This window comes from Lissotriton helveticus, chromosome 10 (assembly GCF_964261635.1).
Source record: "Lissotriton helveticus chromosome 10, aLisHel1.1, whole genome shotgun sequence".
Lineage (NCBI taxonomy): Eukaryota > Metazoa > Chordata > Amphibia > Caudata > Salamandridae > Lissotriton > Lissotriton helveticus.
The window spans coordinates 275,623,232-275,644,228 of NC_136071.1; the positions used below are offsets into that span (position 1 = coordinate 275,623,232).

At 43.8% G+C, this 20,997-nt stretch overlaps 1 protein-coding gene across 1 annotated transcript in view; it reads right to left on the reverse strand.

Moving 5' to 3' along the window:
- Positions 1–20,997, reverse strand: part of OBSCN (obscurin, cytoskeletal calmodulin and titin-interacting RhoGEF) — a 2,124,484-nt gene that overhangs the window by 1,389,362 nt on the left and 714,125 nt on the right. The window contains exons 63-64 of the mRNA XM_078665296.1: positions 11,824–12,090; positions 9,853–10,125 (exon numbers count right to left, since the gene is read on the reverse strand). Coding sequence (XP_078521422.1) covers positions 9,853–10,125; positions 11,824–12,090 — 540 coding nt within the window. The remainder of the gene's footprint in view (positions 1–9,852; positions 10,126–11,823; positions 12,091–20,997) is intronic.

Here is a 20,997-nt window from a genome sequence, read left to right on the forward strand (position 1 = left end):
CTTTGGTATGGCACCCTCCCTCCTTCCCCTGCACTGCCTAGTGCAGTTGTCGCCTATCGATAAATTCATAGTTAGTTCCGGAGTTTTTTCCAAAGCCAGGCTTAGTTGAGAGTCGGTAAGGAGCTGGGATACTGATAAATCTACCTCTTTTGGAACACTGTGAACATCAGCATGGGCATGTAGAAGGCCTATTTCCCTAGCCTTCACAGGGGTTCTAGCAGCTGCAATAAGACCCAGGGACCATCTTTTTGCAGAGGCAAGGTCTTGGGAAACTCTACGTTTCATAAGAGTGATCCCTTGATCGATGAACGAATTTGCCCTTATGATGAAGCTATCTATTGGGCCTGTTAGCGTATCCCCCTCCGCTGCCGTTTTGCTCCGCGAGCCTCAAGTAGTCAGGATATAAGCTGAGCCCAAGGCGTAAGCACAGAGACACGTCTAGTATACAGATAAATAGATGAAATAGACAATTTCTATGAGATGACAAAATGAACTTACAGATCAGACAGTCTCAGGGTTTAAAGGGGGGTCCCAGTCCGGTCTTGCTCGGTCACGAACGGGCACAAACGGGCCCGCCCTTGGCCCGGGCTTCGCCCAGGCATGTCCGCGCGCGTCCCGCGGGCCGGAACTGGGGGTGGGCCTATATAGTAGGAGAGAGCACACCCCTTCCGCAAAGAACACAGGTAATCAAAGTCCAACCCAGATTTTAAAGTGCAGGGAGGAGGCGGGAAGAGGACCAGCTGCGGCAGATCAAGCCGCACTGCACGCTGGTCCTCGCAGTCCCGCCGTGAGCCTCTGTGTAGATATTCCGCTGCAAAGTTTATTCCTGGTCCGGTAGATGAGTGGGGGCAGCGCTCCCTCGGTAAAACACAGCACAAGCCGCACCCACGGAGCGGGGGTCGCGAGGAGTAGTCACAGGTACAGGAAATGCCCAGGAATGGCAAAGTGCTCGGGGCTTCAGCAACACACCCCTTCCACAAAGAACACAGGTAATCAAAGTCCAACCCAGATTTTAAAGTGCAGGGAGGAGGCGGGAAGAGGACCAGCTGCGGCAGATAAAGCCGCACTGCACGCTGGTCCTCGCAGTCCCGCTGTGGGCCTCTGTGTAGATATTCCGCTGCAAAGTTTATTCCTGGTCCGGTAGATGAGTGGGGGCAGCGCTCCCTCGGTAAAACACAGCACGAGCGGCTCCCGCGGAGCGGGGGCCGCGAGGAGTAGAGTCACAGGTACAGGAAATGCCCAGGAATGGCAAAGTGCTCGGGGCTTCAGCAACACACCCCTTCCGCAAAGAACCCAGGGGTTTTAAAAAAAGTTCCTTGGTTTGCGCATGTAAGGCACCTATGTGTAAGGACAGGCAAACCAACCCTTTGGAGTAATCCTGAAGAAACCAGCTTTTTGGTTTCTCGAGCTGAACTCTTGAGAATGTATCGAACCTAAAAGCTCGAGGCCATCCAGGTAAATCCGAAATTAGGTGCTTTAACTACACAGTTCCTCATTGCTAAGCAGGACTACAAATTAGAACCATTTTTGGATGATATCCTACCCCACACAGCTAGGAAATTATCTGTGCAGTTCAGATATAGTACCTTACCCCTCCGGGTCTTTACTTCTAAATGGGCTGGGTTGCCCCTTCGTGGGTGTCCTGCCTGTAACAACCAGGAGGAGTCTGAACTGCATGTCTTATTCTTTTGTCCCGGGTATAAAGGAGCAAGAAGGTGTTGGATTCTACAATTGTGTCGGAATTTGGGGTTTGTGCAATGTATGGCGGCATTCAGAGTTTTGACATATGATACCTCCAAGCCCATTGTTTTTGCTGTCTCTCAGTTTCTAAATGCAATGTGGCGAAGGAGATGGGCTTTCCTACAAAAGGAAAAACAATTAAAAGTTGCTAGCCTGACTGTAGCACCAACACAAGTGTCCAATGCATAGACTATCGTAATGAGAAACAGCTTTTAAAATTTTTATGATCAATGTAGTTTTTTTATTGAATTTTGTGGTTTTAATTATTTATTCCAATACCGCTGTTTTGTCGTATGCATTGGGGTTGTCTATTTACACTAATTGAATTGATCCACTATCTGGTAATTCGGCCTATGGTGGGTTTTTTCCTTTCACTTGCCACTTTAGTGCTGTACTTTAGTAATGACAAGATTTGAAACAACCAAACATAGCTCATGAGGTAGCGTGAGACCTACAAAACAACTATGTTGTCAACTTTTCATAAATTAATATAAGGATATGATTGAATATATCAATAAACAGTTCCTTCAAAACAGTCAATGTACAAAGAAAAAGATGTCGTAGTCGATGTTTCGGTCTGTAATGGCGATGAGACCGTCAGACCATCTTCAGGACAAGAGGTTGATGAAAATCCTTCCGAGAAAATCTCTTAGTGAGTTCCTTCAAGAAACTTGAGCCAACTGAATCGAATTCTCTGGATTCAAAAGAAAAATCTGTGTGGCCCATAGTTTACCGATTCAAAACTTAAGAAGGGCACAGTCAAACTCAATCTGTCGTAGGTGATATGTTCATGGATGGCTCTTCCTGCGTTGTGTATTCTCATAAACGCGCTAGGATTCCCATCAATCTGGAACTAAAAAGGTTTTTAGTTCCAGATAGACGGGATATCACCGACTGCTTTTAACTAGCAGTGTGGTGAGAATATTCTTAGTACTATCAGCATTACTCCTTTTACATGAGATCAATCAGAAGTCTAGTTTTTGAGCATATGAGTCGCAGATTGAGCTCGACTGTGCCCTTCTTAAGTTTTGAATCGGTAAACTGTGGGCCACACTGATTTTTCTTTTGAATCCAGAGAATTCAATCCGGTTGGCTCAAGTTCCTTGAAGGAACTCACTAAGAGATTTTCTCTGAAGGATTTTCATCAACCTCTTGTCCTGAAGATGGTCTGACGGTCTCATCGCCATTACAGACCGAAACGTCGACTACAGCATCTTTTTCTTTATACATTGACTGTTTTAAAGGAACTGTTTATTGATATATTCAATCATATCCTTCTATTAATTTATGAAAAGATGTCAACATAGTTGTTTTGTAGGTTGTCTCACGCTACCTCATGAGCTATGTTTGGTTGTTTCAAATCTTTTTGTTCCCTGATTTATAAATGTATCATTTATTAAATATATGCCTATTTTGAAGTAGAGTTTTGCCCTGTGTGTCACATTTTAAGTGTTTTTTAAGATTGTATGTTTCTTTGAGACAGTATTCTTCAAATTATAATTATTCATTGACTGTTTGATTAAATCTATTGTTCACCACTAATAAGGGTGGAACCTCGACAAGTACGTTTGAGATAGTATCTCCAAAATCAATAGATAAACAAAATCCCTTGTAGGCAAACCTTCATTTTTTCAAATCTTTATCGCCCAAGCCTCCAAGGGTATATTGGGTTTCCCACTTCTTATGAAACTGTACTCTAGTAATGCAAATATTATGTCGTCATGTGTACCCAAATTATCTTAGATGGAATTGGTCCCATTTGCACTTGTATGTTTTAAATTTATAATGCAGTTCTTTTTTTCGTTGTATGCTTTTATGGTCCCAGTGACCGAAATAAAGGTTTTTGAACTGAACTGTATAAGTAAAAAGAGCATAGGAAGTGTAATGGACTTCCCCACATATGAAAGGCCTATAGCGATTTTGGAAGAAAGGATGAACGTGTCAGAAGGACCTATTTGTTTTGGAAAAAGGTGGTATAAGGAAGAACTGGCAAAATAGAAATAACTGCAATGAGAATGCAGTTTGCAGAATAAAAAGCTGTAGAGTGCAGCCATGGAGTACTCCAAAGGGTGCACACAACAAAAAGGCTAATAACAGATTGAGGTTCCACTGAGAAAACATCACTACAGGCAATTTAAGCAATGAGGACTGATCATGCAGATAAAAAAAGGGCAAAAGATCCGATAAGTAAGCGCTCACAATGAACAGGGCACAACATTGGTGGGCTTAGACAAACCAAACAATAGCACATAAGACAACTTTGTCTTCCAAGGATCAATATGTTTCAATGACCTGACTATATAGACTTGGTAGAAAGGCAGTGAGAAGTCAAAATGATATCCACCATTTCTGCTAGAATGTCACAGCTTCTCTGCCGGTCTTCTCAATCTCAACACATGAAGGTGTAGATTGTGAATGTTCAGATGAAACATCTTGACTTGTTGCTCTGATCAGAAGGCTCTCCCGAATGGGAAGCTTAAGTGCACTGGAGATGCTCAGGTTCAGAGGTTCATAGTACCAGATCCTGTGAGCCTAATCTAGGGTCACCAGAATGACTTTTGCTTCAATCTACGCAGAAGCAGGGGAGGGAATGCCTACAGAAGGCCTAAGTTCCACCAGTTGTGAAAAGAATACCCCAGAGACCCTCGAGGCAGGGAATGAAGATTGTAAAATGCAGGAGACTGAGCATTTTCAGGGCTGAGGAAGAGTACCACCACTTGATCACCACCACTGTAGATGATGAGCCATCTCTTCTGAAATCAGAATGGTGTAAGTCGAATTTTCTTGGTGCTGGGCCTACTGAAACTTAAAGTTTCATTGCAGAGTCTGCATGTGCCACCCAGGAAGATGTAGGAGACTAAGAGGCCAAGAAGGCTCAGAACAACTTCCACTGAGATCCAGGACTGAGGCTGAAATATCAGGATCATAGCCTTAATGTCTGAATTGCTGGGGCAGAGGTGAAGCTTTGAATTCCACTGTGTACAGAATAGCCTCAATGAAAGGCAATATCGGCAAAGGACTCACCATTGTCTGGAGGAGGTCTACTACTGACTGTGGCAAGCCTGCCTTCAACAGTCCACAGTCGAGGTACAGGATTACTGGTATTTCCACCCTCTAAAAATGGGCTACGACCCCGCCATCACTTTTGTGAACACCCAAGGGTAACTGCGAGGCACGAGACCTCCACAAACTGAAAATGCTCTTGGCCTACCTTGAACTGCAGATAACATCTGAGGGACTGCATGAGGGTATACAAAAAATATGCATCCTGCAGATCCAAAGACACTCCGATTGCCCACATCCAGCTCAGACAGTATTGCGGCCAACATGAACATTTTGAAATTGTCCTTCCACACAAAGGCATTCAGAGACTTAAGATCCAGATTAGGCCTGAAGCCCCGGTTCCACCTCAAAATGAAGAAATGAGAGATCAACAGCCATCTAATTTTTCCATCCTCCCAGTGGTATCCTTGGAGAGCAACAGGCACACCTCTGCAGTAGAATGGACAGACGCTTACCTGAAATTTTCAACTAAAGTGGTTTGGTCTCTTTTGAAAGACTAATTGGACCATTGATGCCCCTGCTAGCCCACACGCTGCCTGCCAGACTTGCGTCCATGACCTCAAAAGGACTGGGCCATCAGCTGCATAACTACTTTTGAAGGCTGTTTCTAACTTTGCTATGCCAGCCCTCTGGATTACCCTCTAAACTTTTGGAACTGATGCAGAAGCTGGCAGGGGTCAAAACCCCTAAGGAGTGCATTGTAGCCCAGCTGTCCTTAAAGCACTCCAACGTAGAGTCTGCCTTATCCCTGAAAAGGTGGAGCACATGAAAATATATATATATGTGAGAGATGCTGTTATACCACTGAAACATCCTGGGATCACACCCATTCATGTTGATGAGGGACAACACTGGTACAAACTGCCTCCCTGAAGCAATCCGCAGTATCCAGACCTGCATGAATAATGTATTTGGCTGCGCCCTGTTTATCATCTGACCCACAGAGGCCATAAGATCTCCCAGGACTGCAGCCAAGATGTTGCTGTCGATGTCCCAAAGAGCATGTGTGTAATGAGCATGCACTCAAACACCACAGTGTTAGCCTGTTATAAGAAAACATGCACTTGCCAAAAGCATAAATTCTTTTGAAATCTTATTCAGAAAAGTCATTGTAAATGAGTTTGAATTCATGTTACCTTCTAAGGCCTGTACAATAAGTCTATCTGGGAAGGGGTGCTTGTTGAGAAAATCTGGGTCACCAGGCACCAGTCTGTGACGTCTGGCTACCTGCATATTTACATGTGGGCATAAAGAGGTCTTCAACCAAGCAGGTATCAATGTATCCATGACGGTATCATTAATTAAAATGAGGTAAGGGCTCAGACGTCTGTGGCTCAGGCTGGCAAATCTTTGTTAGAACATTTGTTTTGGTCTCAATAGAAGGTAACTGCAATTCTAGTGCCTCAGCTACTCTCCAGGCCACTATGGTAAATTGCAAACTCTCCACTGTTGACCCAGGTGGTGAGTCAAGCTGTGTCTCAGGCGAGGTTTCAAGCTGGCATTCTGTAATTTAATTTATAAGGCAATCGCACTAAATGAGGGGGGAGCAAGCGATGCACATCAACTTCATCATTGTCAAAATCCTGGGGTATCCCCTGTTCTGGTACAGGATCTGAGTCAGGACCAAAAAAGCTAAAATGCAATTGTCTCCAAATATCATTTCATTTTCAGTATATAGTAATACTCACATTGGCATGCATTGTTAGCAAACAAATTCATTATGTTCCAAAACACAAGTTTGTCATTTTCTAAATAAATTCATATTCTTCCCATTTACCTTTCAATTTTCAGGAAATTCATCAAATCGTCACCAAAATACGAGCTTAAGTAAATAAAATATTTTTTATCAAAAACCAGCTTGTCACATTTCTTCAAGAATTCCTGTTTAAGAATACCCTCACAGGCAGATCCTGCCCCACATGCTACGTTATTAATGCTAGGAATTGCTCATAGACTGTTGATGCAAAGAACAGTCAAAGAAGCCTGGATTCAAGCTTTAATGTCTTTGTGCAGCCTGACATGTGCCAGGAATGGCTCAATTTTTCAATGTGCAGCTTTCATATGTTTTACAGGTGTTTATATCAATGTTTTACCTCATAAGGTTCTGTAACCAGTCACATGTAAGAATTAGCTGGGGCTGCCTCTCATGTCAATGTGCTATCCCAGATTCTCATGTGCTTTATCATGTACCTTTGTTCCACAAACATATGCCAGCAATAGCTCCACATGCCCAGGTACAACTACATGGGAACTACTCAGCTGCACGTGGTCTGATTCCGGATATGCCCAACCAAAGACGGCATATGTCAAATGGTAGAAACAGTTTACATTTACCAGATTCAGTAGTGTATGCTCATGTACCTACTGGTCTAACCATACCCAGCCTGATGTTTATGTGCTACCACCAAATGTCACAAATGTTTGAACATGCTCATGATATATGTCTTGAATGCTCATTTACAACCATTTCAGGCAAGATTTCAATCTTCCATTTCTGACATACCTATATGCAAAGCCTTAAACACTGATGCCTTCAGATGCACACACAGAACACAGACACACAGGATGGCAGATATATGAGCATGCAGACACATTCACAAATATATATGGTGAGATTCCTCCGACTTGACTTGATAGTCAAAACCCAATATGGATTCACCCAATAACTTTCTCCCAGACACTGGTGGCCCGGGAGGATGAGACTTGATAGCAGTATATCTTGCATGAGTGGTATTGTGGATGCAACACCTGCTACTCTTTGGTTCCTGCTTGAGCCTCCGGACATGCAATGAAACGGCAGTACCGACGCTTAGGTTACAAAGGACAGGTGCTTGAGCGGGGCTTGGTGAATAGGGCAGCACTAGATAAGAAGTGGAGAGAAGTGATTCAGCTTGCCAGTTCTGCCTGACCCAAGTCAAACCCAACACCACTATTCCCATACCTCCTCCCTGTCAATGATAAATGCAGGTGTGGCACGAAAACAACCAACAATGAGATATATATGAAGCATTCGGTGGCAGCTGTTAAGAATTCGCAGCCTAAAGCTCTGTGTTCCTTGGTGCAAACACCATCACTAATATACATGTCATACAAAACCTAAAAAAACCAGTATGGCAAATAATTTCACTTGATAGACAGCAGGCCATTCTAAAGGACCTATCTGCATGTATTTATTTATCACATATACAAAGGATGTTCACCGTAGAGATGCACAGAACTAAAACACAGTCAATCAGAAATAACTGGTGGAAGCAAGTAAGACACCATGAGGAGAAAGAAAGAGGATAAGCGTTGAATACATGAAGATGTTTTAGGAGCTTTTGAAAGGTTTGGGAGAACGAAAAGTAAAAAAATCTGAAGCGTTAAGGAACACATTGGATCAGTGGAGACAAAATACAACTTGGGGGGATGAATAGAGTGTAGGAGGGTAAATGGATGCGCAAGAGGAAAGATAGAAATACGGCACATAAACTGGAGTTTCTTATCTTTCCTGATTTCATTAGATGTTGTATATCTAAAAGTAATGTCTGTGTTTGAATCATTCCGCCCCCGATAAAGAACACTCCTATTGTTTCCTTTGTGATCAGAGTTGAAGTATTAATCTTAAATGGCTAGCTGAACTACTTGGAACTTGTTAATTTTTTACACTTACTTTGTGATAATTATAATTCATTATTAAAAAAAACTATATATGCTACAGTCTATTTTCTATGTAATGAATTCTAAAACATGAATTAGGAAAGCCAGTAGGTCTGCCTTTTTATTTGGGAAAATGTTTGTCAACAGTTGGGCGACTTTCAGTGTGTTGGTCATTCTAGCGTTCCAAGAACGAAGATACCATAATACACCTATGTCTTAAATTACCACAATAAGGAAGCTAACATTAAGGTCCCTTTGCTGAACAGACTGCAGCAGCAGAGTTCAGTTGTAGCCTCAAAGAAGAGTATTATAAAAAGAAGTCACAAGATGAAGTTGTAGTTGAATATTTAGAACTTAAAAGGCATATACAGCAAAGTATTCTATAGTAGGCAAATTTTACAAAATAACAATATTTGTGTTACATCACTAAGAAAGCCTATGTTCGTACAATTCTTTCATTTGCAAACAAAAAGCTGTAAATTCAACATTTTATCATGTGTTTATGATGTCTAAGCAATCCAAACAGAAAGCACCTCTTAACAAAAAGGCATTAAACAGTAATAACAATGCTGTCATGGTGCTGGCTGGCCATCAAAAGGAAGGCTAAATACCTGGTTCACCAAAACCTAATAGGAACACAAATTGGACAATGTAATCATCCACAGAATTCAACGGCTTTAATGGCAGCAGTCCAAGCAGTGTTAAACCATGAAAAACACATTAAAAAGCCAGTGCAGGACTTGAATCTCTCACGTGTTCTGTAGTGCTTATTGCACTTTAATGAAGAACTGATTACATGCTGCCTGTAGCCACCCCTAAAAAAAACTGGATCTTAAAGCGAAAAGAGATCGGAAGTCATCAAGGTCCCAATGACATAAGAAAAAAAGACAAACTTATATTTTGGAGCGATTGAAGGTTGGATGGAATGCTCAGAGAGGAGTTCCAAAGAAGGATGATGAGAGATTAGTAGGGGGCAAAAAACACAAAATAATCTGAATGGATAATTTGCTAACTGAAATAGAAGTGAAAGATCAAATGTCAAAGAGGTTAAAAACAACATGATTAAAATGCATGGAATGAAAACGTTAGGTAAGTCAAAGGCAATGCTACTCTAGCAGGCAAGAGGATAATTTAATAAAGCAGAAAAATCGATGTGAGAAAGCGAGGAGGTGGTGAGAGCCAGGGTACAAAAAGATATCTATTTTAAGGGATTAAGGGGAAGAAAATTAGAAGACATCCAGAACAGAAGGATAGACAGTCAAAAGACTTGATGTAGACATCGGATAAATGATGAAAGGAACTAAACCTGGGATGAAGAATATAGAAATAAGACAAAGAGGCAAATGCAGAGGAGGCTCATAATCTACACCTAAATAAATAAACACCGAGAGGCTGATCATTGCAAATTACCTCTCACTTCAAGCTGTGCCACCGAAGTACTCTGCCCCACTGTGAACTGGACATCACCCGAGTCTTCCTGTGCCACTTTCCTAAGAGTCAGGGTATGAACTGTCCCACTGTGCACAGATATCTCATTCATTTCATTGGGCTGCAGTGGAACACCAGCCAGATACCACTGAACGTTGGTGGGCTTGGCGTGGGACACGGTGCACTCAAACACTGCATCCTCTCCCTCAGTTAAACTGACGTTTTTAAGTTGCTCCACCACAAACGGTTCAGGCTCTTTAAAAGGGAAAATAAAAACAGTGTTATGTTACATTTTGCGTTTTTGAAAGCTAAGTAGGTGCAGTCCGGGAAAGTAATGTGCATTGTTCTACTTTAAAGATTTAAGGGGTCATTTAAATTGTCCAGCAAATGGATGGGCTAAGATTAACAGTCCCAGAAGCAAATTTTACAATATTTGGAAACCTCTGGAGATTCATACAAATAAATTGTGCAAGTCATCACCATATGTTTCCTCTGGCATCACATATTGCTTTGGGGCACACTGCCCACAACCAATCGTGGGTCTGCCTTATTACCTGATCACCTTACTGCTACAGCTCCAGGTTTTTTACCAGAAGTGTATTTTCTACTTTACACTTTTCCCTCTCATTAACACCGCCAGAAGGAGAAAGTTTAAAATGACCCTATACATTATCTGGGAAAAAAAACATTAATAGGCAAAGTTACTAAGGGCCTCATTACCATGGCTGAGGGACTGCCACTGACAGGCTGTTGGTGGCGGTTCCTCCACCATTGTTAATCGGTTTTGTTTGTGTTCCAGTTCAGTGAAGACCTAGTTCGGAGTTTCGGCATAGACTGATCAAATTGGAGCAGGGTCAAGACTGATTTGCATTTGGCTGGGTCCAAACTGAAGTGGCATGGTGTGCAAAATAATGAATGACTGGGATGCGACCCAAGTAATTACCAGTGGCTTAGATTAATGTAAGCATTCTATCTATCTCTTTTTTGCATACTTCAGCTGGAGCAGGGAGCAGCACCAGATGCATCGCTACCAACACAGCCTATGAGGATGATTTTGAGGCCAGAGTTGGGGAACCATGCCACTGATCGAAAGGTCTCCCTCTCAAAGCTGAGCAGCAGAAAAATCTATCTTGTGGAATGTCTTCTACTGTTTACAGGATCACTTGTCCTTTGATGTGGTCCCTTCTAAGACTTACATTTTGAAGGTTAACTGAAGTGAGATCGGGAGCAGGACTTGAAGCTGTGGCTGGTCCGGAGCTTGTTGCAGAGCAGAGGCATGAATAGCTTATGCTCCCTCTCCTTGATGACCTTGATGTACATGTTCCCACACTTTATGCATGACCTAGATTTGTGTTGGGGCTTCAACCCCCAGAGACAGACATTGTGGGGGTCAGAGAGTGTCAACTATTGCAGCCTAGAGTGACACTGTTTGAACGCTGAAATCTTCAGGGAAGGTGTACTGAAACCTCACTGCAAACAAGTTAGATTTCATGGGAAAAAACATCCTAACAAGTGCAACTTCCGATCCTCATTGCCAGGCAATGGTGGCACCAAAAATGCCTCAGTGACATCCTGTTCAGGGAGGATTCCATGATTCAGTATGAGATATGGTACCATGTGTTCAACCTTTCTGGATTCAGTTTGGTGTCTAGAGGATATTCAAGATGAGAAGAATCTCCATATAGATTTAGCCATCAGAAATGAAAATATTTTAAGAGCTGTTGTGCATAGCAATTACAATACAATAATGTAAATAATCCACTCACAAATAAATGAATACCATTAAGCGATTGGTTAATTGCCTCGTACATGGGACCATTTACGGGCATGGTTTAATTGGTGTACTTCAATAAGTGGTCAGTCAACAAGTCCTACCGATAACATTCAACTCTTAGTATACTTTAGGGATTATGAGCCATTTAAATAAAAGAAATACAAATACATTGCACTCACCCGTGACTTGTATGAAAGCAGAGGTTTGGTCCTCTCCGGAGTCACATGTGTATTCGCCTGAATCTTCTGGCTGTGCATCATGAATAACCAGCTCAACATGTGTCCCCTCCTGGCTGATCTCATACTTATCACTCAGATAAACTGTGTTAGGCCCCTTCCTCCACTGCACAGGGGCATCGGATTTACTGAGCTCTGCACGCAAGGTGACCATAGATCCTGCCTCCATGCCTTGATTCTGCAGTCTTCTTACAAAGAGCGCTGGCAAGGCTGCACAGAAAACAGAAAAGGTAATATCTGTATTATGCATGTTCATTAGTGCAGCAGTAGCAGGAGATGCTATTTATTTAACAGTTCTATTGAGCCTGAACATAGTCTTTCAAGTGCCAAAAGGCTGTACACAATTGTGGATTCATCCAAAAAGCACTGTATCTTTAGGCAAAAAGAGACTGACTGACAAGCCCTCAAGTAAAACTTAGACCTTGAAAAATAATAACAAGGGCAAGGGTATATTGTGTATGACTTACAAAAACTATGCGCTTGAGTGTTTGCTAAAAGTTCAAAATGTATGCATGCTTACATATATGAAAAATGCACGTACCTTACACTTTTGCCACAGATTTACACTCGAGGTTTGAAAATACCAGAAGCAGTAAGGTTACTACACAGTGTAAACTTACTCAAAAGTTTAACTTCCATTTGTAAATCAAGCCCATAACGTCTATAAGTAAGAAAGGGAACAGTTGAAAAGAGAGCCTGCTTCGTAAATCTGTTGTACTCCTCGAAGTCCAAACATTTTAGAGAGTTGTGGCCTGTGGTGGGCACAAGTTGAAAAGAAAGTACTCCAAGTGATGTGCTATTTTTCACTATGTGGTCGGGGGCCTTAATGTCATGCCAGGGCAAAATTAATTTAAATGTGGAAAGAAATGTAAAATCAAAATAACTATTAAATAGGCTTATTTTGCAGAATCTCTGCATGTCTCGCCTGTTAATAGTGTTCATTGTTCATATCCAGGATTCAGAAAATTCTCAAAGGTACATCAATATGTTGAAATATTTCGTGCACCTGAGTCAGTCCTTTCTTTTCAACAGGGCTTCCTCTAAGACTGCGCTCTCAAAGATAGAGGATACGTCAGTGTAATATTAAGTGTGTAAATATTCCTCAATATAGGTTTTGAGTACATTCTTAAAGTGTAAATTATCAAGGGTTAGAGCCAAAAGACCGCAGTACTGAGTATGAGATTTTCAACATATAAGCAAGTAAGGATTGTTAAACTGTACACAGGGCCTGATTCACAAAGGTAACTTACACATTTAAGTAAGTTTAAACTTTTGAGTGAGTAAATTACTTTTCAATATTCACAAACTGCACTTTTGTAGTAACTTACACTTTTGAATAAGTCCCTACCTCCATTATTTTCTATGGGAGGGTGTTTAAATACCAGTGGTTGGCTATGTGTAGTGGTGGTCTTACTACAAAGTGTAAGTTAGTATAAAAGTGCATTTTGTACATATTGAAATGTAATAAACTTATTTAAAAGCCTAAGCTACTGCAAAAGTGCAGTTTGTAATAACACTACTTAGTAAACTTTGTAGTACTACAAAATATACTATAAAATGCAGTTTGTAAATTAGGCCCTGTGTCTCTCTTGGTGATTAAGTGTGTTTGCAATCCAGAAGTTCTAAGTGCACAATGCATGAGTATGACCAGGCTCTGTTTTGACAGGTGCCTCACAATGATGAACAAGTTTGGAGTGTGGACTGGTTGGCTTGGAGATGCACCATATTTCATAGGGAATATAGATATCAGGAGTGTGGTGATTTATGACTCACAATTAAGCCTGAGCGGTGAACTCCACTCCATTCACAGAGTTTTCTGCACTCCAAGCTCCGCTGAGCTCACAGAGTGCAAAACACTCCGCTCCGCGTAATGCAGCAGAGTTTTTTCCCCACTTGCGCTCACCAATGGTAAGTTGGCTAGTGTGAGTTGCCGCTCATGTAGCATTTCTACTTGAGCAGCAGGAGGATCAGCGCCAACGGCAGTTCGCACTGCACTTTGCCACTAGTGGAACTCCGCAGAGCTTTTTTGTCACTTAGCGGAGTTCCATGTAGCGTAACCCTGCAAACTACGCCCAGGCCTGCTCACAATATAAGTCTGTGCCTCCTGGGACAAACGAGGCATGTAAGTTGCCTCTTATATAGAACAATGTTTCACAATTAACATGATTCATTTGTTTGTCATCACTATGAGCCCGACCACAATATAGGGAGAAAGCGTCCAACTAGCTGTCAGAGGCTTTCCGCCCGACATCGTAGGATTCAGTCCAACTGCAGAATTAGGATGATGGAGGTCAGAGTGAAAACTGCGGGGCATTCTAATGCGTGAGCCCGTCAGAGCGTCTGAAGCCACCATAATCCCCTAATGACGGCGGAGCCAGCCTCGGCTTCACCATTGGGATTATGGTGGCACTTTCCAACAGCCTTTTCACGTCGGCCTTCCCGACATGGAAAGGCTGTCGGAAAGTGTCTTCCGCTATGGGGCCTGGGGGGGGCACCTATGGTGCCCCCCTAAACATTCCTGCACCATGTGGCAGACACTGCATGGTGCCTACCACACGGTGCAGAGATGTTTGAAAACATCCATTTCCCAAGGGCAGCTTATGCTGCAGGCCTTTTCTGCATGCTGCACGAACTGCCATTGGGGAATGGATGATTACGACCGCACTAAATATGCTTGGTCGGTTCTACACCGTAATGGTGTCGGGCAGACACAAGTCCGCCGAAATCGTAATTAGGCCCTTTGTTCATGTATAATGTAGCTGGAGGGGTGAATCCCTTCTAGGGGGACCTAATGGCAACCTACATAACATAGGTTTGTATCCAATAAGGATACATGCACCCACTGTTTCAAGCTTTTATGAGCAAACATTACAACCTTTTCCTTGCATACGTCACACTTACACAAGGAAAAACAATCAGAAACCTGTTTGACATTGTTTCACAAATACAGTATGTCAGTGCATATTTGCAAGCTGAAATATCACAACAGTAGAAGTTTCGGCAAGAAAATAGAGTTTTCAGCAGTCCAACTTGACAAGTCATGGAAGTTCTGAGAATAGCGTTAGGTGATTTGTCCATGCAATGGAGATGACCACCCCAAAAGAACTGCACCTTTGTGGGCATTTTCTGCCCATCTAACCTTACACCTATATGATGCCAATATAGGTGGTACATTTTGGCACAGTGTGTGAGAGAAGTAATGCGTTACTTACCTGTAACTGCAGTTATCCAGTATTGGTATCTTTCATAGATTCACATGCCTGAATCATTCCCCGTCATCGGGATGGGAGCCCCTGGTACATAACAAAAGTAATGTCTCACTAGACATAAAAAGAGATAGGCCAAAGGTCTCACATTAGCAACATATCCAGGTCCTTTTGTAATGAGGACCAAACTCTAGAGAACAACCAAACAGCTATCATCACCCTCTGGAACCTTCCTGGAAGGAGCTCTAGACCCTCAGATTTTCGTAAGCACAGTGCTAATTAGAGGTAACACTGAGAGAACCAGGCGAGCCCTTCCAGGGAAGGTGGGTGGGTTGCATGTGAATCTATGGAAGATACCAATACTGGATAACTCCAGTTACAGATAAGTAACACATTTCTTATCCAGTATCAGGGTATCTTTCATAGATTCACATGCCTGAATCAGAGTAGCAAGTAATGATAAGCACATTTTGAATGGCACAGAATGTACAAGTTCACCAGATAAGAACATATCAATGTGAAAATAGCAAATATCAATACTGCAATAAACGAAAACACAATGGAGAAATATGCGTATAAACAGAAAGGATGGTGGGATGAAAAGAAGGCTCACCTCTATTGAAATAGATGACGTAACACCGCCTGTCCCACTGCAGCATCTTTCATGAGTTCGGTATCCAAGCAGTAGTGCTTAGTAAATGTGTGTGGCGTCCTCCATGTTGCCGCTCTGCAAATGTTTGTGATAGGCATACCTGCAAAGAGTGCCATGGAGGTAGAGCCTGCCCTCGTGGAATGGGCATGAACTGTGGAGTGCAAGGGTTGGCCCGCTTGCTGGTGACAGAAAGTACTAGCTCCTGAAATCCACCGAGAAATACTTTGTTTAGTGAGTGGAAACCCTTTCCTAGGTAGACTGTAAGCCACAAAGGGTTGATTGGATTTGCGGAACGCTTTTGTCCTGTCAAGGTAGAACTTAAGGCAGCGTTTAGGATCCAGTGAATGTAGAGCTCTTTTTGCCGCTGTTAGAGGATTTGGAACAAAAGTTCGTAAGACTATAGGCTCATTGAGGTGAAAGTCTGATGGGACTTTGGGCACAAACTTAGCATTAGTTCGCAGTATAACCCTGTCACGTTTGAACTGAGGAAAAGGGTCTTTAACTGAAAATGCATGAAGCTCACTTACTCACCTCGTAGAGGTATGGGCTAGAAGGAGTGCTGTCTTCTAAGAAAGATATTTGAGATCAGCTCTGTGTATCGGCTCAAAAGGGTGTTTCATAAGCTGAGCAAGAACTGTGTTGAGTTGCCAAGTTGGAGGCAGAGACTTTACGGGAGGAAAAGTCCTAAATAAGCCTTTGAGAAATTGTTTAATCAATCTACTAGACCAAAGAGAAGGGCCGGCAGAAGATCTCTTGAAACTGGATATTGCTGCCAGGTGAACTTTAAAAGAGGCGTGAGCAACACTTGACGTTGCCAGATGGAGAAGGTAAGGCAATATTTGTTCTGGAGAAGACGAAAGAGGGTATATTTTTGCCAACTTACACCAGATGCAGAACCTCTTCCATTTTAAGGAATATGTTGTATAGTACTGTCAGCTCGAGCCCGACCCAGAACTGCCCTGCAGTCCGGAGGGATGTCTAGGCCATGGAACTCTCAGGACTGAGGAGCCAATCAGATAATTTGAGATATGCTGGATGCGGATGGTGGACTGTTCCTGGTTCATTGTGAGGAGAGAGGGAAATGGTTTCAAAGGGATCGGCGGTTCCATGAACCAATGCTGGCGCGGCCACGCTGGAGCTATCAGGATTAGCGTGCAGGGTTCTGCCTTCAACTTCCTGAGGACCCTGGGAATCAGGGGAATCAGTGGAAAAGCGTATGCAAAGACAGTGAACCATGTGATCGAAAATGCATTCCCTAGAGATCCCCATTGGGGATGCCAGCTTGCGAAGTTTTGGCATTTGGCGTTCTGCTTGGTAGCAAATAGGTCCAAGAGAGGGGTGCCCCATTGGGAGAATATGTGGTCAAGAGTCCCCTGGTTCAACTCCCATTCGTGACATGTTGTTTGTTGCCTGCTTAGTGAATCGGCCAGTACATTGTCTGTTCCTGGAACATATTCCGCTCGAACGGAAATGTTGTGATGAAGCAACCAGTTCCAGATCTTTTGAGATTCGTGAGAGAGTGGTAGTGAACGAGTACCTACCTGCTTGTTTAGGTAGTGCATTGTCATAGTATTGTCCGTCCGGACAAGCATTAGAGAACCTATGATCCTGGGAAGAAATGCCAGGAGAGCCAGATAGACAGCTTGCAGGAGGTTTATGTGAAGCTTCCATTTGGAAGGAGACCACTCTCCGCTGATTCAGCGTTCTTGGAGGAAAGCTCCCCAACCCTCCAGGGACGCATCTGTTGTGATGATCTGTGGAGAAGCTTGGAGCAAGAAGGGCAGGCCCTGAGAGAGATTCCGTGGACGAGTCCACCACTGTAGAGCAGTGACCATCTGAGGTGTCACCTGAACGGCATCGTCGAAGGATCCTTCGGATTGAATCCATTGAGTCGACAGTGCTTCTTGGAGAGGGCGCATGTGGAGGCGACAGTAAGGAACCAGCAGAATACAGGATGACATCATTCTGAGAAGGGATTTGAAGAGGCCTACTGAGAGAGACTTCTTTGATTTTATGTGATTTGCCAAATGAAGAAGTTTGCTCTGTCGCTCTTGTGACGGGAAAGCCTTCTTCTGGGTTATGTCGAGAGTAGCACCCAGAAAGGTTATTCGCTTATTGTCCTGATCGAGAGTAAGTCCCAGGCGACTGAAAAGCTGTAGACAGGCGTTGGAAGACCTGGTCGCACCGTCTAGAGAAGGTGCCTTGACGAGCCAGTCGTCGAGATAGGGAAAGACTTGATGATATTATTGCCTTAGGTATGCAGCCACTAGAGAAAGGCATTTCGTAGAGATGCGTGTAGCTGACTTGAGTCCGAAGGGCAGGACTCGGAATTGATAATGTCTGCCTGCCATGGCGAACCTCAGAAACTGTTTGTGATTCCTGTGGATAGGATATGGAAATGGGCATCTTGAAGATCCAAAGATACCATGTAGTCGTTGGCGTTGAGAAGTTGCAGCACTTCTTGGATGGTAACCATGCGAAACGACTGCTTCTTTAAGAACTTGTTGAGACTTCTCAAATCTAGGATTGGTCTCCATTTCTTCTCCTTTTTGCGCACCAGGAAAAAACGGGAGTAAAAACCCTTCCCCCGTTGACGAAGAGGAACCCTTTCTATAGCTCCCTTCTGGCGCATGAAGAAAAGTTCCTGGAGTAAAAGGAGTAGATGTTTGTGAAGCATAGGTCAAGGAGGGGTCTGGGGAAGTTTTTGAATGAACTCCAGCTAATGTCCAAATTGTACCAGTTGCAGAACCCAACGGTCCGTTGTTATCTGTTTCCAATTGTGTAAGAAATGGGAAATCCTTCCTCCTACTTTGGAGGGTGGAGAGGAAATGGAGACCGGCTGTGGAGAAAAGTAATTCCCGCCGAGCAGCGTCCTTCAGTCGTCCTCCCTTTCCTCAAAAGGAGGTCTTAGTGTAAGAGGATTGCTGTTGTTGACGTTGTTAGAATTGTGGCCGATATTGTTGGTTGGAGGAGGAATGGGAAGACCGATATTGTTGGTAGTCTCCTCTAGTGGAAGATTGCCCTCTATCCCTTGAGCCAGGAAAAGGAGGGTTTTTAAATTGATGGGTACCCAAAGCCCTAGCCGTGTCGCTATCCTTTTTTATGCCCTGAAGAGCTTCCTCAATATGCGTGCCAAAAAGAAGCTGGCCATCGTAGGGTATATGCAGAATCTTTGTCTGGACTTCCGGCTAGAATGCAGTCGCCTTCAGCCAACCTTGGCGTCATAGTACAGCAGCGCCAGTCAGTTGGTGGAAACCAGTAGAGGCGATATCCATCGCACAATCGATGATCTCAGAAGCCGAACGAGTCATCCGGCAAGGCCCCCAAGTATGGAGCAATGTCCGCCCACATCTGCCTGTTGTAGCGCCCTATTAACGCTAAGGAGCACTGTCAATGCAGACATGGAAGAAAAACGTTTTCCAATATTATCAAGTCGTCTGCCTTCCTTGTCTGGAGGAGCGGACAGCGGAGCAGAAGGGTTTTTAGACTTCTCATGAGCAGCCTGAGTGATGACGGAATCAGGCTTGGGATGTCGGGTAAGGCAGGCTGGAGCGGTGTCCGGAGCTCTGTATTTTTTGTCTAGACGAGGTAACACTGCGGGAACCGAAGATGGATTGTGCATGATGTTAACACCCTGATCCCAGATGTAGTCAATAAGAGGCACAGATCTTACGAACTTTTTAAAAGGTTCCTTAAAGTCGTACAGGAAGCAATCCTGCTGGTGAGAAGGCATAGGAATCTGGAAACGCTGTGCAGCCCTTTCCAAGACATTATGAAAACCCCCGATATCCTCAGGAGGCGAATCAGCTTGAGTAGGCACCGGAGACGCTGGACAAGGGATAAAGTAATCATCCCACTCATCATGAGTCGATGTTGATCATCCTCCTCATCATCCATGGAAGGTGGAGGTGGTAGTGTGACAAGCACAGACTGTGGAAGTAGAGGTGTAGGCTGTGGCCTTGGCGGTGGAGAGACAACTGGAGTAGGAGACGTAACAGAATTAGGAAATCTCTGTTTGTAGTCAGTAATCAGAAATTAGAGGTCGGAAACCAAAGACGCAGGTAGACAAACCATGGGAGGTTGGGGAAGATGGCTGTCGTCTGGATAATATGTCTGGTCTTCTGGTTCTTGCTTGTCATAGTCCGAACTCTCCTGGTACTTGACATGAAGTTCAGAAGGACTTGTCGCAGCTCTGAACATACTGCCATCGTCTGAATCGTCCTCCTCTTCCAAAAGGTGAGTCGGAGGTAATGGCTGGACCCTGCTAGGGGACGTTAGGGCAGATGTCAACGTGCGTTTTGTTATTTTGAGGTGGACATACGCACTTTCCACTTTTGACTCTGGTATCGTCCACGAGCCCATCGTCGGCATAATCGTCGACGGTGAAGCACCGACGGACACAACTGAACGTAACGTCAACAAAGCTCCCGGCGACGGAGTCGTCGTCGACAATGTCGTCGGCGTCGGTGCCCTCATCCATCGTGTAGTCGTCGTCGACAGAGCCCTTGTCGTCGACGGAGTAGACGGCGACGCTACACTCCTCGTCAACGTAGGCTCGACAGCTCGTCGTCGATCGTAGCGTAGACGCTGGCTTGGACGTCGATGATGATTTTTAAATTTTTTATCGTCAACGATAAAGGTTTAACAGACGTCGACGATGAAGTCGCCATTGTCGACGTGGACGATGATGAGGACGCCAAGGAGGTAGAGACAGTCGTTGTCGACGAGGTTGCTCCCACAGCTGTAGACTGGGATTTTCTCGCCATCTAAGCCACCGTCGACGACGCAGTCATCGACGAGTTGGAACTAGGCTTTTTAAAGGTGGGTAGAACCACCTGTGGAAAAACATTTGTTGGTAAAGCCTTAAGGTGTGCCTCTGAAGACATTTTCTCTGTCTTCTTTTGAGGGGGCTGGGACGAAGGTCCTCGGGAAGCAACTCTGGGCCTGTTTTGTAAGGGTCTTGAGGACTTGGAGGAGCCCTCACTCTCCTCAGAAGACAAGGCTTGATCTTTGTCTTTAAGTCTCTGCAGCCAAATTAAAAGGTGAACCTCCTGGTCTTTAAGGGACTTTGAAGAAAAGGTATGACATACCTTACAAGGCCTTTGAGGAGTGGTCCGGGTAAAGACAGTAGAGGCAGTCTTTGTGTTGGTCGTTGACATGAATCCTCTTTTTACTGCAGGAAGCACAAGGCCTAAAAAGGCCTTTCTTAGGAGTATCTGTGTTGAAGATATTGAGAACTTAACACAGAAAAAGGAATTC